This window comes from Cyanistes caeruleus, chromosome 21 (assembly GCF_971803275.1).
Source record: "Cyanistes caeruleus chromosome 21, bCyaCae1.hap1.1, whole genome shotgun sequence".
Taxonomy (NCBI): Eukaryota; Metazoa; Chordata; class Aves; order Passeriformes; family Paridae; genus Cyanistes; species Cyanistes caeruleus.
In genome coordinates this window covers 232923-256610 of record NC_141721.1, presented here as the reverse complement: position 1 = coordinate 256610, position 23688 = coordinate 232923, and the positions used below count along the sequence as shown (strand labels likewise).

The following is a 23688-nucleotide window of genomic DNA, read 5'->3' as shown; positions in this document are numbered from 1 at the left end:
TTTCCTTAGTTTCAAATGTTTGTTTTCCAGAAATTGTGTTGATCAGTAACACCTGAGAGAGCACTAAAACCACCCCTTAAAAGTGGTATCACTCTTGTGTTTGTCACTCTAATAACTTGTATGAGGATTTTGACAGAGCAGTTTTTCCTTTGTTTCTCTTAGAGAAGTAACCCAAATTTTAGTATGATTTTTCTCTTACCACATGAATCTGTGAGCTGGTTCTGTTGCTTTCCTGCCTCACAGAGACCTCTGAGAAGAGGAGAAATTGTTTGTGGAGGTACTTCAGGCCTGTCCTGAAGCTGTTCCACCTTTACCCAAAAAGTATTTTCCAATGGTGCATGGACCGAGCCTGCACTGCTCTGGCTGCACAGGGGCATTTACATCCCTCCCACATCACACCCTGAGCATTGGTGAGCCCCTTCTGCTGCTAGCCCAGTGCTTGGGGGCATTTTATCCAAGGATTCTTTGTTACACAAATCATAAACAGTTTCTGGAGCAGAACTTGGGGATTCTTTCTTTTGCTCCCTGCTAAGAGAGTGGGCTCCATGTTAGCCCTCACCTGGCTTTCTTTTTCTCTTTGCCTCCATAAATCTTGCATTTCTGACTGCAGATGTTTCAGCTGGATTTATTCGGGTTTACTCCCAGACTTGGCTTTCTGCATCTGCTGGATGCTGAGCACCCTTGCAGGACTCCCAGTTCCTCTTCTTACCATGTTGAGAAGCCTCAGGGCTTAGCCAGTCTCTGTAATCTTCTGGAGGTCTTGCAGGGCACTTGTTCTTACGAAATTTGGTTTTGTTAATGTCCTGACTTGTGTCCTAGAGCAAACTGAGAGCCCAGCAGGCTCCACAGCTGAGGCGGCATCAGTACCTGTCTCCATCCACGCTCTCAGGAGCTGCTTCACTTACTTGGCTGTGGAGCAGCATCTTTCACCATGTCCTTAGTGGGTCTTTTGTGCTGTCCTGTTCTTAGCCCAAAGTTCAGAAATTTCTGGAATTCTTAGCTAAGGAAGGGTCTGGGTTATAGGTACAAAATTTAAATCCACTGGAAACTTCCTAAGTAGAACTGCACCTGCATAGAGGGGAGAAGGCCAGGTTCTCTGGCTGAGGTTTATGTTGGTGTGATCTCCTTCTGCAGCTCTAACTTGTGCTTTTGTCTTTTGTTTTCTCTCTTTCCCACATAGCTAAATCCAGATGGATCTGTTGATCAGAGCAACTCCTCTCCATCTCCTCTGCCAGCACCTTCCTGCCTTGTCCCAGGCAAGCAGTGTCCAGAGCAGGCATCGCTGGCTCTCCTCACCTGCACTGGTGCACCTGGGCAGAGTAAAAAGAAGAGAGGCTTCTTCTTCAAAGGGAAAAACCTCTTCAAAAAACTTGGGTCCAATAAGAAAAACTAACAAGGGGTTTATTCCATCAGGGCTGCCCGCACAGCCCCAGAGACTGAGTTCAGGAGAAGCCCTCTGCAATAAGATGATTATTTTCATAGGGAAGATGTGTTGACTAGAGAAAACTCTGAAGGGTGCAGGAGCTGAGAGCCCCTGGGGAAAAAGTGGCTCTGGGGTGTGAGGGCTCAGCTCTGGGATCCAGCATGGCCTACTCCATGTAGCCCTCAGTGTACTGGTTCCCTGTAAATATTTTAATTTAAGGATTATATTCTGGCTGTAAGTTAGCTAACTGGCTTTTCCCAGCAAAACCCTGGCCCCTTAGGAGAGATCCCTTGTATTCCACACCCTGGTATTTCTCTGCTCCAAAGGAGGTTGTGTCAACTCCTTCACTTGCTGCAAAGAAAATCTGCACTTTTCTGTTCCTGTGACTCCCCTTCGCTGTCTCTGGGCTGATGAGTGAGTTCTTATTTGTACTGTAACCCTGTAAATATGCAGCTGTGCCTCGGAGCATCCCACACTGCCTCAGTCAGCTTCCAGCACGAGGATCCCCGGAGGGGAAGGAGCGATGCCCTGGTGGGGGTGGGCTGCTGCCAGCTGCTCCTGCCTGGTTCCCCTTGATCACACACTGGCTGGGGACTCCGCCTTATTATTTATTTATCAATTTATTTATCAATTGATTTATTTATCTACCTATTTATTTATTTATTTGTCTGTCTGCCTCGCTCCACGGTTCTGTTCAGCTGTGTCTGAGCTGCTCCTGAGCCAGAGTGTTGGGAGAGCAGGGCTGGGGCTGGGCAGCTCACACTGTTCCTGTAGATGTGTTCCTGCAGTTGAGACACAGCCCTGTCCAAGCACAGAGGGGTTTATATGCCATGGTTTCTGTCCTTCCGCGTGTTTCTTTCTCTGCATGTTCCAATGGGTCCTTGTTCTGAGCAGGGCAGTTCTGTGAGCTCCGTGAGTGGTGCCAGCACAGCGGCCATGAGTGGTGGTGGTATGGTATGTTTTTATTTAATATCAGATTTTATTATAATAAAGTCTATTTTCACAAAAATACATTTTCCTTAAAAAAGCCAAAGATTCAGTGATGCTTCTTCAAGGGGGTGGGGAAATGATACCAGCCACCTGCACCTTGAGGATGTTCTGCACGTTCTGTGTCCCCTTCTCAGAGGGACAGCTGTGGCTGTGGATGCCCCAGGTGTGGGGTGAGGGCAGGGGCTGGGGTGGCCCCCAGGGAGGGCTGTGGGCATTGGGCTGGCCCCCCCTGCACTCCCAGCTCCACTGCTGTGTGAGCACTGTGTCAGGTGTGGTCCTGCATCTGGAGCCTCTGGGAATCCAGCCAAGGTGCCAGAAGTCACTCTGGGATTTTGGGGGGGTGGTTCTGCAGGGTTCCCTTGACAGGAGGGACTTGTTTGGGAAGCTGCTGCTCCATAGAGAGAAATATTCCATGAGGATCTTGATACCACAGTAAGGCATCATGTCCTGTGGTGGATGTGAGTCAGGGCAAGGACAGACCAAAGACTTTGGATGATGTGCTGCAGCTCTGCTGGAGTTTCCATGGCATCTGGAGCAGCCTCAGTGATGAAACACATCAGCAACCCAGAGCTTTATCTTCAGCCTGTCCTCTCGTGGAGGAAGTCGTTGCTGTTTTAACTGAATTTACCAACTGGCGTTTCTTAAGTGAATTGTTGAAGGTCTTTTGAAAGAAACTGTCATTGGTTTTATCAGTTCCTCAGGGCATGAACTGAAGAACAAAACCTTTAGGAAGAAAAGCAGCTGCTGGAATATTCTGGGGTGTGCCCAGAGCCAGAGGCCCCCCCAAGGCAGTGCCTGCCTGGCTCCCTTGCTGCTGGTGCTCCCATCCTCCCTGGCCACCTGAGCCCCTGGGACCATGAGGTGTGTGTTGTGTCTCTAACTCCTGTAAATTTTCTGTGATAGACTCAGACCCATCATTCAGCAAAGTCTCCCTAGTTCAGCTGGTTCCCAACACCAGACAGGCTGGACAGCAAAGCTTCAGAGAAGTCTCCATGAAAAAGATTTAACAGCTTCAAGCTGTTAGAGCTAAACCTGAAAGGCTACAAGAAACAAACAAAAAAATAAATGGTAAAATAAAGATATAATCCAGATGTTCTGCTCTGCATCCTCTGCTTCTAATCACTGTGCCACAGCCCAGGTGTGGATGGCACCTCTCTGCTTGGAGGAGCTGCTGGTGGCATCAATATATTCCTGTTTCAGTTCACCAGGTGAGCAGCGGGTGCGAGGGCTTGGTGCTCGTGTTGGTGCTCACCAGAAGGCTCAGCCAGGCCCGTGGCCTTTCCCATTCACCCTGATCTGGGAGAAGGGTCACAGTCTCCAGGGAAGGTAAACATTCAAGAGACAAAGCATCTCACAAGCCCCCACTTCCATGGTTTCTGAAGCAGTTGGAGCAGCTGCCTCCGGGGGCAGATCTGAAGGCTTTGCTTCGACCTTTAAGAGCGGCAGAGGATGAAGAGCAGCACGGGGGAAGGAACCTTGTCCCTGGAAGACACCCCCAGAAGGGCTCAAGACTCTCAAAGCACCGCAAAGGGGTGACATGTGCAGCTTCAGCACTCCCGGGAAAGCTCCGGTGGAGCAGCCCGCTGCGCATCCAGCCGAGAGCAAAGCAGCCCCGGCGGGGTGGGGGGCGAGGGCGGTGCTGATAACGCCGGGCAGATAAAAGCGGGCCCGGGGGGCCGCGGGCGGGGAGGAGGCGCAGGATCGCAGGTGAGAGCTTTTCTCTTGTGCAGAGTTTGTTTCTCTGCCGGGGGTGGGACTGGGGGGCTGGGTTGGGGCTGAGCTCTGCGGTGCTGCTGTCGCCAGGGGCTCCTCCGCAGGGACCGGGCTTAGCCGGGAATTTCAGGGTGACTTGGAGGTGCTGCTCGGCCCACAGCTCTGGGCTCACTGTGGGAGCCGAGTGCTTGGAGCAGCCTTGGGAAGTAAGTGGGTCAGCTTTGGGAAAAACATCACAAACATCTATGAAATCATCCCGGCTCCTTCTGCTGCCCATGGTAAAGGAACAGGTAGGTAATAACTGAATAAATTACCGTTAAAACACAAATATAAATGCTGTACTTTATAATTATGGGGATAGAGTGATACCCAGCTCATGGTTGGCTTCGCTCTGGTTCTATTGAGGAACACAGTTCACTCAGTGATTTTCGTAGCAACGTTCTAAATATTGAAGTATTATTCCCTCCAAACTTTTGGTGGAACTTTTAACCGAAATATACTCAATCGCAGGCTAATCAGGAATAAAGAGAATACAGTCCTTAAATGTTTTTATGTGACATGACTACTTGCAAGGAGGACTCCTGGAATTTAAAGGCAGAGAAACAGAGGTGCAGAGGACCTGTTGCGCTTTCCTGGCTCCTCCCTCTTCCCCACCAGCTCTTCCTATCTGCATGCTCTGTGTGCTGCAGATTCTGCTCCCTTTGTGTTGCCTCCTGAGTCCCAAGCAGCACATTCCCAGCGGTGCTGGCAGTCTCTGGGACAGGAGGCTGCTCCTTTTCCTCACGGCACTCCCAGGCAGTGCACTCCCTCCTGGAAGGGTTGCATTGGGAAGGGGATGCTCCATGAGCTCTCTTGACATGTGCCATCCTTCACCTTGGCACCGACCTTCCTGATGCATCCACGTGTTTTTTGTCTTCATCACTTATATTTCTTTGCAGGGATGAAGGCAGAAAGCTTCCTGGGGTTGCTGGTGATCCTCAGCCTGTTCCAGGCATCTTCTTCTTACGGTATTGTCCCTCCCTCAGGCTTTGCAGGTCAGGGGATTTTCTGAGTGGGAAAGATAAAGCAATGTCTGGAAGAGCCTGTCATTCAGCAGCACAGCCCTGAAAATGTGCCAGAAGGAGCACAGTTTGTACCTCCTGTGGCACTAATCCTAGCTCTTTCAGGTTTTTACCAGTTCACATCCTGCCTGATTCCTTAAAACTAGATAAAGGAGATCAGTTCCCAGCACTGGTCCATGCCCACAGAACCAGGGTCTTCCTCCCTGTGCCAGCACCTGAGAGAGCTACCAGGGCCTGTGGAGTGTGGGGATGGGGCCGTCACTCCCCCTCTTCCAGCCCTAAATCACTGCTCCAAAACATACAGAGACCTCCACGTCAAATCCTTATGAAAAGCACATGCCTGGCTTTTCATTAGTTTTTAACGGTGGTCCAGGCAATAATTTTTCTCATCAGGATTGTCCAAGAGCTGAGCTCTGGGGTGATCTGGGAAGATATTTAAGAGAAACTGGGGAGATTTGGGAGATATTTATCCTTTTGTGCTATTTTCTGAAGTTTTCCTCTTTCCCAGAAACTGTAAGAAAGTGCTGCTACCCAGAGAAGCCCTCCCTTTCCATGACCCACAACCAGCAGATGATGGAGATGAAATCCGTTTTGGGAGCTTCTCCCAGGGCAGGAAGGGGAGCAGTGAAAATGGCAGGAGGTTGCAGGAGGGACTGGGGAAAGCCGTGGGGAAATTGGGCTGTTTATAGAATCAGAGAGTTCCAGAATGGTTTGGGTTGGAAGAGATCTTTAGAGTTCATCCCATTCCACCCCCTGCCATGGCAGGGACACCTTCCCCTGTCCCAGGAGCTCCAGTCCCACTGTCCAGCCTGGCCTTGGGCACTGCCAGGGATCCAGGGGCAGCCCCAGCTGCTCTGGGCACCTGTGCCAAGGCAGGACAGATGGTGCCTGCACCTCTCACTGTTTGGGGCTGTTTGAAACCTCCACTGATGGAGGGACTCCCTTCATGCCCAAGAGAGACTCTCAGACTCCCCTGAAGAATATATTTATATGCAGATCTCTGGAGAGTGAGCAGCACTTGCCTCCAGCACTGCTGTGTTCAATCGCTGGGTGCTGGAGGCTCAGGGATGCTCCCTGCCGGCAGCCTCACCTCTGCTCCTCCCTTTCCCTGCTCAGATGTGCGGCTGCAGCTGTCGGACACGTCCCTGCTGAGCAGCGTGGCCGAGGCCCGGCAGCTGGTGGATGCCGCCTACAAGCGCACACGGGACAGGTGAGAGCTGTGCTGGGTGTGGAGTGTCCCCTGTCCCCTAGCCCTGTCCCCTGTCCCCGTCCCCCGTCCCTCCCTGCACCGCAGCCTCCCCGGCCTCTCCTGCTCTCCGCAGCGCAGGGACAGCGGGGTGGGGAAACCCGGGAGCACAGTGGGCTGTCATCCAGCTTCTGTCTGCTCACCCTGGTGTTACACCAGTCTGTGGAGTCACCAGGAGCTGTGACCTCCTCCGTGCTGCTCCTCCCACCTTGGTTTTCAGAGAATCACAAAGTGGTTTGGCTTGGAAGGGATCTTAAAGCTCATCTCGTTTCAGCTCCTGCCATGGGCAGGGACATCTTCCACTATCTCAGGTTGCTCCAAGCCCCATCCTGGACACTGGCCTTGGACACTTCCAGGGCTTCTCTGAGCACCCTGTGCCAGAGCCTCCCACCTCCACAGCTGCACCTGATGCTGTTGCTGGGCTTTCTGCACCCTGCAGGGTGCTCTGAGCAGGAGCCCTGAGCTGAGACCAGCACAGGCTCCTGCTCATTTCCAGCGGTTCCCTCCCATGGCTGCAGCGCACAGCTGGATGCTGCAGTCAAGACATTTTGTGGGACGCCCAGCCATCCTTTGGGAGTGTCCAGCTTCCTACCTGTCCTCTGCCAGCAGTCACACTCAGAATCCCCTCCCTGCCCTGGGGACTCCTCCACCTGAGAGGAGGCTCCAGCAGCTTTAGGACTGGGTGGTCTGAAGACATTTGAGGCCTCCGGACAGCGTCAGCTGTTGATGATCTGGATAACAACTGAGCGAGGTTTGGTGCCTCATGGATGTGATTTACCTTCTGCAGATTTGGGATATGCCATGCCTGATGCTCAGGTGTGCCACTGCAGCATCCCTACCCCATCTCAGATTTTGGTTTCTTGTCCCTTGCAGCATAAAGAAGAACCTGCAGAACAACGCCTTGACCCCAGCAGAGCTCCTGAGATATTTCAAGCAGCCAGTGGAGGGAACACGAGTGGCTGCCCGGGCTGCAGATTATCTGCAGACCACCCTGAGCCTGCTCAAAGAGAGGCTGCGGTGGGCTGTGAGGGGAGACTTCAACATCACAGGTAGGATCCCCCTTTGCTGGGAGGAAGGCAGAGATGGAAGACACAGGGCTTGGTCACTGGAGCTTGGGAGGAGGGAAGAATAGGGGGTTGTGATGGGCTGTGGAAAATCTCTCCCATGTGGCTGCAGTGAAGAAAAGCTGAATTATTTTTCTGCGTTCTTTTTCCATCTTAAATATTATTTGGGGGTTTTTCAGTTAGTGAAAGGGTTCTGTGCACTTCCTGGGTTCCTTCTGCTGTATCAAGGTTCATATTCCAATGTGTCAGATCTTGGAAGGCTTTGGTAGATAGTCTGCTGCTTGAGTAGGGAATGAGCAAACCAGAGATGACTCCCAGCAGCTTGGCCCCAAGGAAGGCAGTTCTTCAGCCAGACCTCAGATAGCACTGAAATCACATCATGGACACTGTCCAAACAGAGAATGGGGCGATGTGAGAGGACAATTCAGTGTGTGTCTGGAGGAACAACAGCTCTGTGAGCTGGAGCCAGGCTCAGCTGCTGAGAGAAGGAGGCAAATCAGGGCCAGTGAGAGGAACAGCTCAGGGACACACAGGGAGGACTCCTGTCATATAAATATAAACTCATGGGGATCATGGAATGGTTTTGGTGGGAGGGAACCTTAAAGCCCATCCAGTGCCACCCCTGCCAAGGGCAGGGACACCTTCCACTATCCCAAGCCCCATCTAGCCTGGCCTCAAACACTTTCCCACCACTACAGTAAAGCACTGGAAGGATAAGACACATCATGGGGTGCTCTGGCTTTGCTCCAGGACAGGATGGGCTGGAAGGCAATGGCAGAACTGGCTGTGCATAGCTCCAGCCTCTCCATCCAGGACTGATGTTCCAGCACCATCACAGAGCCCTGCGAGTGCCACCTGCCTGCCACCTCTCACCCACCCATCCAGTGGCTTTTTAAACCATGCTGTGACCCAGACTGTTGGTGGCAGCAGTGACCAGGAAACCTCCGAGGGACAGGATGTGTAGTGGGAAGCAAGAGCCAAGAAAGGAGCATCTTCCCTATAGAGACAGACTGGAAGATCTGGGGGTCAGCCTGGAGAAGAGCAAGTTCTTCTAGTGCCTAAAAGGGCTTAGGAAAAAAAAAAAAAGAGAGACTTTTTACATGCATAGATAGTGACAGGAAAAGAGGGAATGATTTTAAACTAAAAGAGGAGAGATTTGGATTATATATTAGGAAGAAATTGCTGGCTGGGAGTGTGCTGAGGTTGGCACAGGTTGTCCAGAGAAGCTGTGGCTGCCCCATCCTTGGAAGTGTCCAAGTTTTGGAGCAACTTGGGAAGGTGTCCCTGCCCTTGGCAGGGGATTATGGTCTTTATGGTCTTTAAAGATGGTCTTTAAGGTGTCTCCAACCCAAACCATTCCATGATTCTGTGATTCTGTAAGACTTTTCTTGTTGAACTCTGCCCCTTAGCTCCCTTGCAAAGGGAAATGTGCACAGCAAAACACAATTGCCCCAGTGAGCCCAGCCACAGGATGGTTCTTTTCCAGGCAACTCTGAGCAGGGGTGACACACACTGGGAGCTGCTTCCAGGAGGAAAACTCGTCACAGTCCCTAGGATGGCTGGGACTGCATTTTATGTGGAGATAAAAAGGGAGAGGAGAGGGAGTGCCAATACTAGAAAACCATTCTGCTGCTACATGGGCCTAACATGTGATTATAAATAAGATCTGACCACAGCTTTGCTCATTTTGATGCTTTTCAAACCAGCAAAAACATCTGCTCAAAGAGGATCCTCAGCACACCTTCAAGCAGGAAGATTTAAATGACAGCACATTGTGATTGTGCAGATGATGCTAGGTGCAGGTACAAGGGTACAGAAAAACCTTTTCCTGAGAAAACCCAGCAGGGCCAGTGTGTTCCTGCATGTTTTTTCTCCCTTTTTCCATGCCAGACTTCCTGACTCCAGCTCAGGTGGGGGTGATTTTCAAGGCTACTGGATGTGACCAGCAGGATAAGAAAATAAAGTGTACATCTTCTGGCTACAGAACCATCACTGGCGAGTGCAACAACAGGTGAGAGGCTGTGTCAGCAGGAGGATGGATGGATGGATGGATGGATGGATGGATGGATGGATGGATGGATGGATGGGACAGGAGGAGAGGAAATGGCCTCAAGTCGCACCAGGGCAGGCTCAGGTTGGACATCAAAAGGAATTTCTTCCTGGAAAGGGTGGTCAGGCATTGGAACTGCCCACGGGGGTGGTGGAGTCCCCATTCCTGGGGGTGTCCAAGGAAGGACTGGATGTGTCACTCAGTGATCTGGGCTGCTGGTTATTCTATAAATATAAATTATAAATTATTATAGATAGATAAATAGATAAATTATTCTATAGATGTATGCATCCTCCATGAGTAGAACTAGACCCACTTCCCCAGGGGTGGTCCACACAGGCACCTTCTTTTAGGGTTTCACGCTTGACAATATTTCCTAGTAATGTGAGGAGCTGTTAATTCCAGTCCTGTTTGGAAGGTTCCTGGTGCTGTTCCTGAACCAGCTCTTTGTCAGAACAGGAGGAGCTCCATGTTGAAGACAGATTCCTTGTCTGGCCCTGCCCCTTGGCAGGGTCTCCAAGGGTTTCCTGACCTAAATCCATACTGGGCATGATCTAGCCATCCCCTTGCCCCACAGTGTGTGTGGGAGGAAATCTGGGCATATGGGCTGGGACCTGCACCTCCCATGGCTGGAATGGGAACGTGGGAGACATGGGACACCCCTGAGCACGGGTGTTTTATAGGGACAGTTCAGAAACATTCCCTGTAAAAACGGAGCTGGGCAGCTCCTGGGAGCAGCTGAGGCAGAAGAGGGAGCTCAGCCAGCTCTTCCTGCCCCAGGGTGCTTTAGCCTTCAGGGGGTTGTGTAGGAACTAAGGAGAGACCTTCCTGCCCCCTTCCACTTCAGGGAAATTATGTGGACTTAGGGCAGATTATTAAAGGTCTTTTCCAACCTAAACAATTCTATTGTTTATTGATTTATTGATTTATTTTATTGATTTATTGATTATTGTTGTTGTTATTATTAATCCTGAGATTTACTGACACCAAACTTACAGAGCTGCAGCAGATCCCCAACCACAGCGTGCCCCATTCCAAGGTCCATGTCTCTCCATATCCATAAGCTGTTGGCTCCAACTGTTTGCTGTTTTTCCATTGCCTCTGACAGGAGGAACCCATCCCTAGGAGCCTCCAACAGAGCCCTGGCCAGGTGGCTGCCAGCAGAATATGAGGATGGCGTGTCCGTGCCCCGTGGGTGGACAGAAGGAAAACGTTTCTCTGGATTCCCCCTTCCACTGGTAAAGTTTGTAACAGCCTCAGAATACAGTGAGATTGTAGCCTAGGGATTGTCAGTTCTAGGACAGGCTGCAGGCATCAGAGGGCTCACCCACCAGCTGGAGCTGTGGATCATGTTGGACAAGTTTAAATTCACCAGCTGCAGGGTGATGGTCTGAGAATATCCAGGGGGATCTATTAGGAATGTCCATCAAAGAACAGTCTTGGCCTGGAGGTTTAGAACCCTGTGCTCAGCACAGACCTTCCTGCACAGACAGATTTGGGGGTTTTTGTCTGCAAAACACAAGAAGTGCCCTGGGAATTTTTGCTGATGACCCCACAACTGGGTGCACCCATTGACACTCGTCATTTCCCACCAGTGTGTTCTGCCTCCATCCCTGCAGGTCCGACAAGTGTCCAACGAGATTGTTCGCTTCCCCCCGGAGCAGCTGCAGATGGATCAGCAGAGATCCCTCATGTTCATGCAGTGGGGCCAGTTTATTGACCATGACCTGGATTTCAGCCCAGAAACCCCAGCCAGAGTCCCGTTCAGGGGTGAGGCAGACTGTGACACCAGCTGTGCCAAGGAGCCTCCCTGCTTTCCCATCCAGGTACAGGCAGCCTCCTTCTTCCAGGGAAGGGAGAGGACATCTGCCCTCTGACCAGGAGATGCTGGTGGCTTTCCCGATCCTTGGCCATGGAGGAACATCCCCCCAGAACTGGCCGAGGAGGTCAGAGCACTCTGTGTGGTGGCAGTGCTGTGTTCCAGGGGCTGCCCAGGGTTCAGGCACAGGCACTGCTTTTGCCATGTTTCCAGGCATTGCCCATTTCCCTCAGCAATGTGTTTTTAATTTGGAGCAGTAGTGCAAAGACAGCATGGGTGATGCCTGGAAAAAAGGAAATGTCACAGACAGGCACTGGGGAGTGTCAACACCCCAGAAAATCCACGGGACTAAAGTGTTCTTTGTACAGGACAAGGGAGTGCTGAGATCTCCCAGCAATGCCTGCAGTGTTGGCAGGAGTCACATCATGGTCCCTGCTCAAGTGGATCACAGAATCACAGAATCATTAGGGTTGGAAAAGCCCTCCAGGATCATCCAGTTCAACCTGTGCATGATCCCTACCTGGTCCCCAGCCCAGAGCCCTGACTGCCACATGCAGCCCTTCCTTGGGCACCTCCAGGGATGGGCACTGCAAACCTCCCTGGGCAGTTCCTTGGACTTGGGCTCCTAAAGCAGCTGTCAATCTCTGCTGTCAATCTGATCCTTCATCTCAAGATTTATGCTGGAGACTTATGACCTGTGGGAGGGCTCCTGCCTGGCTCCATCTCCTGAGCCACTCATGAATTTTCTCTATCTGCAGATCCCACCTAACGACCCCCGAATCACCAACAGGAGGGATTGCCTCCCTTTCTTCCGCTCAGCTGCCAGCTGCACGCGGGGCAGGGCGGTTCGGGAGCAGATCAACGCGCTGACCTCGTTCCTGGATGGCAGCGTCGTGTACGGCAGCGAGGTGGCCGTGGCCGAGCGGCTGCGGGATCGCAGCAGCCAGAGGGGCCTCCTGGCTGTGAACCACAACTTCACGGACAGGGGCAGGGCGTACATGCCCTTCGGTCCCATGAGGAAGGAGCCCTGCCTCAAGGCCAGTGGGGCAGCTCAAATCCCTTGTTTTCTTGCAGGTGAGTTGGGTGTTTGCACCCCAAACCTGGAATCTGGAGCAGACAATTCCACCAGCTCCAGTTCGCTCCTTTAGTCGTTTGTTTTTCTTATTTAGGTAGAGAATGGTATGGGGCAAATCATGAAAGACTGAGACAGACTGTGCTAGGTAGGAGGAAGGTCTTCCCTATCTCCAAGTCTTCTTTGTGAGGATAAACCCGGAGTGAAAGTGTCCTACCCATGCTGAGCAGCACCAGTGTAGGGCACAGGGTGACCCAGGAGCCAGTGCCATGATGGAGCCAAGCAGGCACGGCAATGGCTGGTCCCTACTTGTCCTTCCATGGCTGTCTCTATCCCAGCAGCACGGAACAGGTGTGTAACTGCTGTGCTGGCTCACAGCAGGAAACATTTGTGAGAGGAGCTCAGATCCCAGCTGCAATGAGAATGAGGCCAATACCAGACCAAGGTGGTCTTTTAAGGTGTGAAGGCTGAGGAAGCACTCCAGTCCTTCAGGACACCCTCCTGCTACATTTATCCTTTGTCACGCTTTTGGAATCCCCCTGACCCCTCCTTCAACCCAAAAGAACTTATTTGGTCCTGGACATGGGCTCCTAAAGCCAGACAGGCTCCCAAAGCCAAGCCTTCCCTCCAGCCAAATCCCTGCACAGCCACCAGCCTCTCCACTACTGCTGCCCTTTACGGGGGTTCTGACCCCAGCTCACAGAGACAGAACTGACCTTAGCTCTATTCCATTGTCCTGGTGCTGCTACTGAGGACCAGGAGGTTTCCACAAGCCTGTGGGACCCCAGAGAGGGACACTTCTGATACACCTGATGAGTCAGTGTCTCACTCCCTGGCCTATTTCTTTTGGAGAGGAGCACTTCCCATCTGGCTCCTGCTGGCCCTGGTCACACCAGGCTGCTTGCGGCACTGCTGGAGAAAGTTTCAGAGCACGACAGATCTCATCAGCTGCTTCATGGAGCTGCTTTCTACTCCCTTGGCCCCTTTCATATCTGGCCGAAGTTCTTCTGAATATGCCCGTGGTCCTTGGAATCTATCAGCTCCCTCCTTTAAATCCCAGGGTGTTTCATGTTCCCTCCAGGCTCCTCCAGCATTCCACCTGTCCCACGTGTTGTTCCATGTGCTCACCTGCTCCCCCAGTTCTGTGCAGGTCTCTCCTTGGTGAGGGCCATGCAGGACCTGTGGCCAAAGGCTCAGTGAGAAGCAGAGTGGGCAGGAGTATCAGATGCTTCCTAGAAGGGGCTTCTGACTCTCAGCAAGGAGCAGTTCCTGTTCCATGGCTGGAACAGACCCATCAATTCTTTTACAGTCATCAGTTCAGGCTGCCTCGGAAGTGCTTTTGAAAATCCAGTGTCTTATTTGTGACTTTTCTGGTCCCTGAGAACTGGGAGAGTTTTACATGTGCAGTTGCCTCCCAGGGCTTAGCGTTTCCTCACAGAGCTCTATTGGAAGCTCTGGCTGGATGCATTCTGCTCATGGAAACCTCACAGTGCTGCTTTTGTTCCTCCTTCCGCAGTTCCTCACAGGCAGCCTTTGAGAGAAGATGAAAAGGGCTCTGTGCCAAGTGCAGGAGAAAATCCCTCTATTTACTCTGGGACAAGGGGACTAAATACAACATATTTACTTTTCTGAGTGCTTGTCTATACTCTCATCACCTGCTTGCTCTTGCATTTCCTGCCCCAGATGTTTGAAGAAGGATTTGATATTTCATTGTGATGCTTTGTAATTTATTGCTCCAAGTTGACTCATTTTGCTTTTCTTTTTACTCCCCAGAGAGCCTGTTTGTGACTATCACCTTGCTTTGGCCACAGTTTCAGCTGGTTTGAAAACTTTCTGACTTTCAGAGCTTCCTTGGACATCTTGACTTCCCTCTGCCCATTTGCATTTCTCCTTTTGCTGTGACACCAAATGTCTCGGATATGGGAGCTTGGAGAACACCTACTTGTATTTAACTTTTTAAGTTAATACTTCCAGCCCTTCACTGAAACTTTCCCCACCTCTCTGCGATTCTCAGCACAGCCAGGGCAGCACCTGGCTTTTGTTGCCTTAGCAGAAATTCAGTTTTTGCCTGGTGCTGTCCAATCCCTGAGTTCTCTCTCCTCCTTTGTGTTTCCTACCCATTTTCTTCACAACACAAGTACTGAGACATCTAAAAATTCTTCTGTGTGTGCTTCCCGATGTGACATTCCCACTCCAGTGCCATGTGTGCCCCTTCCAGGTGACACCCGTGCGAGTGAGATGCTGGAGCTGGCCTGCATGCACACTCTCTTTGTGCGGGAGCACAACCGCCTGGCTGGAAAGCTGAGGAGCCTCAATCCCCACTGGAATGATGAGAGGCTCTACCAGGAGGCACGAAAGATCCTGGGAGCCATGATCCAGGTACAAGCCATGGTCCCACATGACTGCCTGCAGTCTCACAAGGTTCAGGTGTTAGGCTGTGCTAGTGTGGGGTGGCCAAAGGGTGCAGGATTCTGGGGGGAAAGGACCAAATTCGTTCCACCAGTGTCTTTTGACCAAAGCAAAATCAGACCGAGATACCTGAAATACCAAGCACAGAGAAGTCCCCCTGAATCTTTGGCGACCCTCTACTTTTAAATTTACAAAGTGCTTGATGAAGTTTTTAATGGCACATTTTTGTTAGAGGAACAGACAGAAAAGTCAGAGGAAAAGCTTTTCTAACTGGTGTTTTGTACCTCATAAAAATGGTACTGGAAATCTGGATTAAAATTCCTCAGGTTGTGAATCTCCTCCTCAATGATTCCCTGCCATTGCAGGGGGTTGGAATGAGATGATGTTAAAGGTGCCTTCCAACCCAACCACTCTGAGATTCTATGAAGAAGCCCCATGTGCTGGTGGGTGCAGCCAGTCATGGTGTCTCTCCTAGGGACTGGGCTGCACCCCAGACTTGACCCTGAATGAGATTCTGGGGTCACACAAACACCTCTGTGCTTGGGAGGGAACTCCCAAAGTCTCTTGTTCAGCCTCTAGATTGGAGCAGGAATGGTCTCAAAGTCAGATGAGACTTTACAGCTGGCAGGAAAGGCTGGATCCTATGGGAGAAAGGGACATGGGTTTTCCAAAGGCACTGCACCTCCTTTGAAGCCTGTCTTCTGAGCTGGTCTAACAAAAAATAAAAAGCAGGAATATCAAAATGTTTATGTTTTTATGCTCTCAATTTAAATAATATTGTATTGTTGGAAAAACATGTTGGGCAAGACAAACACTCAAAGGATTGTCCTAAAAAGCATCATCTCCATCATTGTGTTTATATCAATGGTTTCATCTTCATGTGGTATTCAGACAATTAATTCATTTTCTCCTACTGACATAGAATTTGATTTTTGTTTTTTTTTTTAATTATATGTTGCTGCCTCCTCAATATCCCAGAGGGACATGAGAACAGGGCTGGAAATCTCTGCTGTGGGAGGACCCAGGGAGCTGCCTGTGGGTGGTGCTACCCCATTATCTGCTGATGTTATCTTTGCCATCTGAGGCACCAAGGGTGCAGTTCTGCCTGCCTGATGGGAACTGTGACAAGGAGCCAGTATTTGAGAGGATTTGGCAGGCTTTTATCATCACAGAATCACAGAACCAATTTGATTGGAAAAGACTTCTGAGATCATTGAGTCCAACCTCTTATTATGCTGCTCTGAGCTGCCAGAGTGTTGTGGCAGACAGAACATGAAAAACAACTTTGTTTCCACAGAAACTGATGGCCAAGACATTAACAGTTCGACCTTTCCTCCTTTCCCCCTAGATCATAACCTACAGGGACTACCTGCCTCTCCTGCTGGGATGCAGGTTCCACAGGCTCATTCCTCACTATCGGGGCTACAACGAGTCTGTGGATTCTCGGATATCCAATGTTTTCACCTTGGCTTTTCGCTTTGCTCACGCCTCAGTCCCTCCAACTGTTGGCCGCTTAGATGAATATTACAGACCCATAACTCCTGAAATTCAACTCAGAACCTCCTTCTTTGCTGTCTGGAGGATCATTCAAGAAGGTAAATCCTTTCCTGCAGCTCTGCAGTGTGGGTTTATTTCATTCATCCTTTCCTGCCCTCTCTTGATGACCTCCTGCTTCAGCCAAATGCAAAAGCATTTTATGTTCAATGTATTAAATGGCCTTTACTACCAGCCAGAGTCATCTCAACAGAGGGATAACCCTGTAGACAAGGGTAGCCAATCGTGTTCCAAAATGATCTGATTGATTAATTGCTGTGACCTCAACATTATTCAAAGTATTTTCTTCTTAATTCTTTAAATGCAGGGAAATTTATTCTCATGTGGTAGAAGCTTATAATTACATATAAGCTGTGCTCACCTCTCTGGGGCCTCTTAGCCACACACTAGCCTCCCCACACTCCTCACATGTCCCTGCTTCAGGTGGAATTGATCACAGTTTCCCCGTGCCACCTCTGCAGGTGGGATTGATCCCTATCTCCGGAGCCTCATGGCCAGCCAGGCCAAGCTGATGACGCAGCAGCAGATGTTGGTGGGCGAGCTCCGGGACAGGCTCTTTGAGCAGCTTGAAAGGATTGGGTTTGATTTAGCTGCACTCAACATGCAGCGCAGTCGAGATCACGGCCTTCCAGGTAAGGCAGCTGTGGGAGCAGAGCTTACAGAGAAAAACAAGTGGAAATCAGGCATTTTTGCAATTAAACATTGAGAAGCTTCTCCAGCCCATGCTTGGCCAAAATTACTCAGGAGTTGGATTCAGTGATCCTTATGCATCTCTCCCAGTGCAGGATATTCAGTGATTCTATGATGTTCTTTCCCAAACCTTTTCCTTGTTTCTGAACAACCACAGGTAGGTGGGTGGGGGTTGAGCACTGAAGGCAAAGCCTGGCAGAAGCTGCATGAGAGATGTGGAGGCAGAAGAATGCAGGGCATTGCACAGACCAGAGTTTAGTATTCAGTGACTGACTTAATTCTGTTGTCCAAGTGAAAAAACTGGTAAAATAGTTCAGCAACAAGATTGCAGGAGTGGAATTAGGACTGTAAGCCCCCTGTGACTTCTCTGCAGCCATCTGCAGTGGTCCAGCCCAGCTACACATAACTGGAAGAGCAGATTCCAGTACATAAAGAAAATCTCATCATAATTTCTCTATTAAACCCATGTCCCAGAGAAAAAAAACAACCAAGCATGTCAGAATCACCCTCAGGGCTCAGGAAGGTGCAAAACCAGTGTAATGGTATTGCAAGATGGTCTTGAGAAATAGATTGTTGATTGCACTTCAGAGCTGGCTCCTGGGTGGGTCCTTGCCCAACAGTGTTATTAGGCTGAGCTAAGAGCCTGGAGCTGCTGTGTCAGCAGCATCCTGAGAGATGCAACAGGGCTCCTCTTTGAAACTGGGATGAAAACTGAGCTGGATCCATGGGTTTTAAGCCCAGTTAGAGGCTTTGCAGTACATCCAGATGCATCATCAGCTCAGAGGATTGCTCTGCCTTGGCCACAACAGAAGGCTGTGATTTTTCCATGCTTTATTGAGGGACACCATCATGCAGAACCTGATCAGAACCACAAATCCTAGGTTTCCAGACCTGACATGGTGGGAGTGACTTGTATTTCTAGAGAATTTGGGTTTAGCTTTAGGTCTCAACCCCCACCTATGAGTGCTGTACTACTTATATTAGACATCCATTAAGGTGGTGATGATATAGCAAGGTCAAAACCCCTCCCTAATTAATTTTCTGATTAAGTAAATTCTCAGTATCCTGGAATCGTTTGATAGTGGTGTCATCCAGGCACCATATGTTGTGTCTTTTTCTCTCAATACTCCCTGGGTTTTAGACATAAGACAGTAGGTTCAGATTGGACATCAGGAAAATATTCTTTCCTGTGAGGATGGGGAAGCCCTGGCACAGGGTGCCCAGAGCAGCTGTGGCTGCCGCATCCCTGCAAGGGCTCAAGGACAGGTTGAACAGGGCTTGGAGCACCCTGGGATACTGGAAGGTGTCCCTGCCCATGGCAGTGGGTGGAATAAGATGTGCTTTATTATCCCTTCCAGTCCAAATGGTTCCATGATTCCATGAGATCCTGCTCAGAGCAGAGGTATTTGCTGCAGCATTGTCTCATTTCCTCCACCAAGATGCAGTACTATGCACCAGTTGTGGCCTAGTGGACTTTTGGCTGTTTGCAGTCCAGAAAAATTAGTCCAGCTGGCCAAGTCTGTTGGCTAAAGCAACCTGGGCTGTGTGAAGTGAGTGTCTTGTCCCCATTGCTGGACAGGGCCCAACTGTGGAGAAGCACTTGGTCATTCTCCTGTTGTGCAGAGAGCGGGGCCATCAGCATCTTGTCCAGGTTCACTTTCAGTGAAGGCAACATCAGTTGCATCCCTGCTGAGTGAGCAGAACATTGCTGGAAGGTGGTGGAACAACTCCCACCTGCAAAGACAGGGCTGTCCCAAAACAGCATTGAAAGGTCAGGCAGGAGGAACTGCCTCTGGAGGAGTGGGAAGCAGTAGCACTAACAGAAATATAGAAAAATGTTTTAAACATTTTGGTACTCTACTGGTGTCACAGCTTTGGGAAAGAGAGGGGAAAATCTTTCCAGGAGGGGATAGCACATTACTGCTCTATCTGCTCTGACATCCAACTGCTTGCAGGTTACAACTCCTGGAGAAAATTCTGTGGGCTCTCACAGCCATCTGGAGTGAAGTCACTTGGTCAAGTGTTGAGGAATCAGAACCTGGCAAGGAAGTTCCTGCAGCTCTATGGGACACCGAAGAACATTGACATCTGGATTGGGGCCCTTGCAGAGCCCTTTGTGAAAGGAGGCCGAGTTGGGCCTCTCATGGCTTGTCTCATTGGCACCCAGTTCAGGAACATCCGTGATGGGGATAGGTAGGAGAGGAGATGGGTATCCCAGCCCCAAAGTACAGGGAGGCTGGAGTTTATGCAGATTTCTTCATGCATATCTAAAAACTATTCCAGTTGTTCATTGCTTTTCTTTTCAGTACTCCTTCAAAAGTTTCATTCTCTTTGTAGTGATGTTCCTACTCCATCTGATGGTTGAGATACTGGGCTGAGATCCCTTCCCAGCAAAGTGATATCTCACTATTTCTTCTTCCCTCCCCCAGTTCTGAACTGGAACCCTCTGCTCTGATGTGTGGCAGGGTTTGGTCTTTGCTTGTGATGGATGTGGTGGGTTGGGGTTTTCTTGTCAGTCAAAATCACTTCAGCAGTGCTGAGGTTTCAATACACCTGAATTCCTCCTCCTCCTTGAGGTTGCTCGGGGACTTCAGGTGCTGCAGTGAGTTATGTTCCCCATTTTAAGCTGGACTTCTGAAGCAAGATCCCTGTACCAGCCAGCAAAATTGCCTGAAAATGGCAATTTTCAGGCAATACAACCTGAAACAACCCATGTTTCCATTAAACAGTTCTGCTGAGAGACTTACGACAAGCTCAAGCCCCTGGATGAGGAGCTTTGAGTCAGTCAGTCGCACGTCTAGAAATCCTGTTCTTATGACAGGAAATGAACCCTTTTCTACAAAATTGAGTAATTATAGGGCTTGCTCCAACATGGCAATCATTTGGCTGTAACCACAGCCTGTGCACAGTCTCTGCAGCCTTTCCTATTTGAAAGAGTGTACCTGTGCCTCATCTGAGGACAATTAATTCAATTGCAGCTTTGTTACTTGCTCATGGCCAAAAGAAAAGCAAGATAATTATCCAGCTGGTGAGTCAGGGCTCTTGATTTAAATAACAGAAATTCAAATTTGTTCTTGGAAGAAGAAATTAGTGTAAATGGGAATTAATATTGTGGGAATCATCAATGTGAATAAGGCAAAGATCTGTTGTGTCTTCTTTCTCCTGCAGGTTTTGGTGGCAGAACCCTGGAGTTTTCACTCCTCGCCAGCGCCTTTCACTGGCCAAAATCTCCTTGTCACGAATAATATGTGACAATACCCACATCACTAAAGTATCAAGGAATATCTTTTGGGCTAACACATACCCCCGTGGCTTTGTGAGCTGCAGTCAGATCCCAAAGCTGGACCTGAGACCCTGGAAGTCAAAGAGCACTGAGGAGTAAGGTATGATCTGCAAACAGCAGCAGGTCCTGCCTGCAGACCCCTGAGAAAGCCAGACCCTGGGGTTTAAAACTGAGCTGCCTAACATGTGGCTGGACCTGTGTGCCAGGTACAGCTTTAGGTGCTCCAGTTTACTGGGTATACTTAGAGTGGCTCCTACAAAATGCAGATTTTCTGCCAGACCAAGCCAAGTGCCCTATTCTGGGAATTTTTTCTAATGAGGAAAGGCTGAGGGAGCTGGGGCTGTTCAGCCTGGAGAGGAGCCCCAGCTGAGAGGGGCCTCAGCCCTGGCTGTCCCTGTGTGCAGGGAGGGCTCCCAGCAGAGCCCGGGCTCTGCTCAGGGGCCCAGCAGTGGCACCAGAGCCACGGGCAGGGACCGAGCCCAGCAATTCCCCCTGCACAGGAGGCAGAACTGGTGCCCTGGGCACTGCCCAGCCCTGCCCAGGCTGCCCAGGGAGGGGCTGGAGTCTCCCTGAGCGGGGATATTCCCGAGCCCTCTGGACACGATGCGGTGCCCTGTGCTCTGGGCTGGCCCTGCCGGAGCAGGGAGGTGGCACCAGTGACCCTCCTGTGGTCCCCTCCTGCCTGAACCTTTCTGGAATTCTGGAATTTTTTTCTGATTAATAAACTTTCCATTTAGCTCTTTGCTGTTGATGCCAGGGTTTTCTTCATGGGAAACAATGCCCAGAATGGGAAGGCTGATGTCTGTTGAGATGCTGTTTGTCAGCACATCCTTGTAAGGCCAAAAGCAACTCAGCATTTGAAAATGAATTCCTAGTCTATGGGAAGATTTCTGGTTTTGATCTCTGCTTGTACAGTTTTTGCCTGTTTTTACACTATTTCTCTCACCTGCCTTCAGGATTTGTAAAATTCTTGAGGTCTAATGCCTGCCAAAATGCTCCCTGAAATCCCTGGGAAGTAGATGTAGAATGGCTCTCCCTGGAGAAGGGTAGGATGTTCCAGTGCCTTTTCCAAACAAAACATCCTTCCTTTCCTCTGACAGTCAGGTCCTGTCACACTCATAATTCCAGTTTTTGATCCCTCCTTTTCTGCCTAACCTGTGGAAACAAATCACACAAGGGATCAGGGAGCTATGGCAGGTTCTTTTCTGTTAACACAATGCTTTTTATCTCCTCTAGAAAAAAGATTCTCATTAATTTAAATGCTGAATGTTGACGACTTCCCAGATGTCCAGACTTGGGAAGCTGCTGAGGTTGATTATTAATTTTTTCTGTGTTTATGCTTTTACTGCCTGCAATGTCTGAGCATAGTTCTGTCATTTTTTCAGCTTGATTTGCATGAAGCCTTTACAGTGGGATGGAGCCCAGGAGTAAAAGAACTTGATGAAGAGATATCCCAGATCCATAAAATCACTCAGTATCACAAAGCCAAGTGAAATGAGTTTTCCAGAGGCTGATCCCAAATCACACCAACTGCTGGCTTAGGCCATGGAACCACATAATTCTTCACCAAGATTTAGTGTCAAGCATGTGTTTTGGACCTTCCTTTTAAATTTTTCAACCCCCACAGAATTATCCAGGGCATTGGAATAGGTAGTTGGTTTTTGCTCTCCAATTTTTTTGTTTGAAAGAAATAAATCCTTCGATTTCCAGAGAAAATATACTAATGACAGGATTCCTCCAAGAGAATAAGAAATAGTTGTCCTGCACCCCAAACATACTGTCCTAAAATGCCCTGTGTCAGATTTTGCTCCAATATGGAAGGAAGGAAGGAATGTGCCACATGGATGAGAGTTTTCTCACTGTTATTTCCCATAGTCCAGAACGCCCAAAACATCCTCTGTTCTGTTCTGTAACAGAAACCTGTGACGAGTTATTCCTGAAGCCTGGCATGAGCCAGTGACTCAGCACTGGCCTGTAGGGCTGGTGGCATGTGGCCTGGCAAGGATCAGAACAATTTCAACATATAAGATAGTAAAAGCTATTCTGGTTTCAATCCAGCTTTTTCCATTTTATTGAAAGTTATCAAACCCACTTTCTCCTCCCTCTGTAGCCTGCTATATTTCTGTTATTGCTTAATAAATTGCAATTTTGGGCTGAGGCCAAGATGTTCTTTTCATTTCATAAGAGGTGCAGCAACCACACATGAGTGCAGGAGGGTGGTAGGCTTTCTGTGGGAATATTGGGAAAAGGCAGTTCCAGAAGCTTTGTGTTGTTAATGAAAGAAGGTATTTCTTGTTGAAGCTTCTGACCCCAACTCCTGTGTGATACAGAAAGTCAGCACTGACTGGGAGGTATTGATTGGGGTGTCCCAGCCTCTCCAGCTCTGGTTTGCTACTCCTGGTTGTGTATGGTGACCTAGTCCCGTGTCTGTTCAGCCCCCTGGGGAAAGAGTATTACCTGTTGACTTCAGCAGTTCCCCTCTGAGAGAGGATCTGACTGGCTCAAAATCACCCACAAACCCTCTATGTGCACTGAGCACAGACAGCTGATTTTCTCTTTTTAGCCAAGCTGAAATTTGGACAATTTTATTTACTTTATCAACTTGATCAAACCTATGCAAGGCTGGTACAGCAACATGGGGACTGTCTATAGGGTTCCTGGCATGTGCCTGCCTTGGCCAGTGGAGTTCCTGAGGTCTGGAGGGTGCCTCCTGTGGGAGTTAGGATGGGATGGTTTGCCCTGATCAGCTTCTGCTGCTGGCTTCAGAAGGGCAGCTCTCCCTTCCCAGCTCTCTTGAGTCCTCTCATTCACTTTCCCAGCAGCCTTCCCCAGCTGTTTCAGCTCAGACCTGGATGTCCATCCCAAGTTCATCCTGTCAGGTCCTTCTCCCAGTGCCAATTCCTTTTTTCCTCAGTGGATGCCCACCAAGGTGGTCAGTGGGCTGCAGCACACGGAGTGCAAAGACAGGAGGGAGCTGCATCTGCTTAGTCTGGAGAATGGGAGGGGGAGTTATTTCAGTCTCTCTAAGGTGTAGCTATGAAGGTGGACACTTCCCAGAGGCTCACAGGGAAAGGACAAGAGGTAACATGCAGGTTGGAGCAAGGGAAGTAACCTTTAGACAAAGATATTATTCCCTGTGATAGTGGTGTGATGCAGACACAGGGATGAGAGAAATCTTGAGATCTCCAGTCTTGGGTATTCTCCTAAACTGTCTTGAACAAGCTCTCTGGACTTTCAGTTAACCCTGCTCTTAGTAGCTGGTTGGCCTGCAAACTCCCTGGTGTCCTTTCCCGGTTCAATTTTCCCTGATTTTC

The 23688-nt window shown here is 49.7% G+C and overlaps 2 protein-coding genes and 2 long non-coding RNA genes across 25 annotated transcripts in view; 2 read left to right on the top strand and 2 right to left on the bottom strand.

Annotated features, from left to right (window-relative positions):
- TSPOAP1 (TSPO associated protein 1) overlaps positions 1–2064 on the top strand; it is a 55291-nt gene extending 53227 nt beyond the window's left edge. For all 14 annotated transcript variants that reach the window (XM_086859397.1, XM_023939021.2, XM_023939024.2 and 11 more), the window contains one exon: positions 1181–2064. Coding sequence is in view for 8 of the 14 variants with exons in the window: in XM_023939021.2 (XP_023794789.2) it covers positions 1181–1393 (213 nt within the window). In the remaining 6 variants the exon portion in view is untranslated. The remainder of the gene's footprint in view (positions 1–1180) is intronic.
- LOC147649582 (uncharacterized) lies at positions 2059–7319 on the bottom strand. Of its 2 annotated transcripts, none has more exons than XR_015278494.1 (2): positions 6210–7319; positions 2059–5173 (listed from the first exon to the last, which is right to left on the bottom strand). It is a non-coding gene; the product is annotated as an uncharacterized LOC147649582 (long non-coding RNA). The 2 variants fall into 2 exon arrangements; XR_015278495.1 differs by having other exon boundaries at positions 7026–7107.
- Positions 3968–22532, top strand: LOC111937619 (eosinophil peroxidase-like). Of its 8 annotated transcripts, none has more exons than XM_086859431.1 (14): positions 3968–4120; positions 5065–5133; positions 6304–6397; positions 7307–7482; positions 9388–9508; positions 10656–10785; positions 11167–11373; positions 12125–12440; positions 14657–14817; positions 16196–16442; positions 16863–17033; positions 19047–19284; positions 20260–20474; positions 21760–22532. In XM_086859431.1, the coding sequence occupies exons 2-13, from the start codon at positions 5067–5069 to the stop codon at positions 20471–20473; spliced, it is 2142 nt and encodes a 713-aa protein (XP_086715557.1). In that variant the 5' UTR covers positions 3968–4120; positions 5065–5066; the 3' UTR covers position 20474; positions 21760–22532. The 8 variants fall into 8 exon arrangements, with proteins under 8 accessions (XP_086715557.1, XP_086715555.1, XP_086715554.1 ...); XM_086859429.1 differs by having other exon boundaries at positions 4090–4120; positions 20260–20469; XM_086859428.1 differs by having other exon boundaries at positions 4100–4120; positions 5065–5160; positions 20260–20469.
- On the bottom strand, positions 13151–13872 carry LOC111937620 (uncharacterized). The gene is made up of 2 exons (XR_002868676.2): positions 13567–13872; positions 13151–13350 (listed from the first exon to the last, which is right to left on the bottom strand). It is a non-coding gene; the product is annotated as an uncharacterized LOC111937620 (long non-coding RNA).
- Positions 22533–23688: the final 1156 nt, after the last annotated feature.

Excerpts from the sequence above, each read along its gene's own strand:
- LOC111937619 (XM_023939016.2), top strand. The coding sequence starts at position 5,019 with ATGCATCCACGTGTTTTTTGTCTTCATCACTTATATTTCTTTGCAGGG. Across the intron at positions 5,161-6,303 it reads CCCTCCCTCAGGCTTTGCAG|ATGTGCGGCTGCAGCTGTCG; the intron begins GTCAGGGGATTT and ends TTCCCTGCTCAG. Across the intron at positions 14,818-16,195 it reads TCCTGGGAGCCATGATCCAG|ATCATAACCTACAGGGACTA; the intron begins GTACAAGCCATG and ends CTTTCCCCCTAG.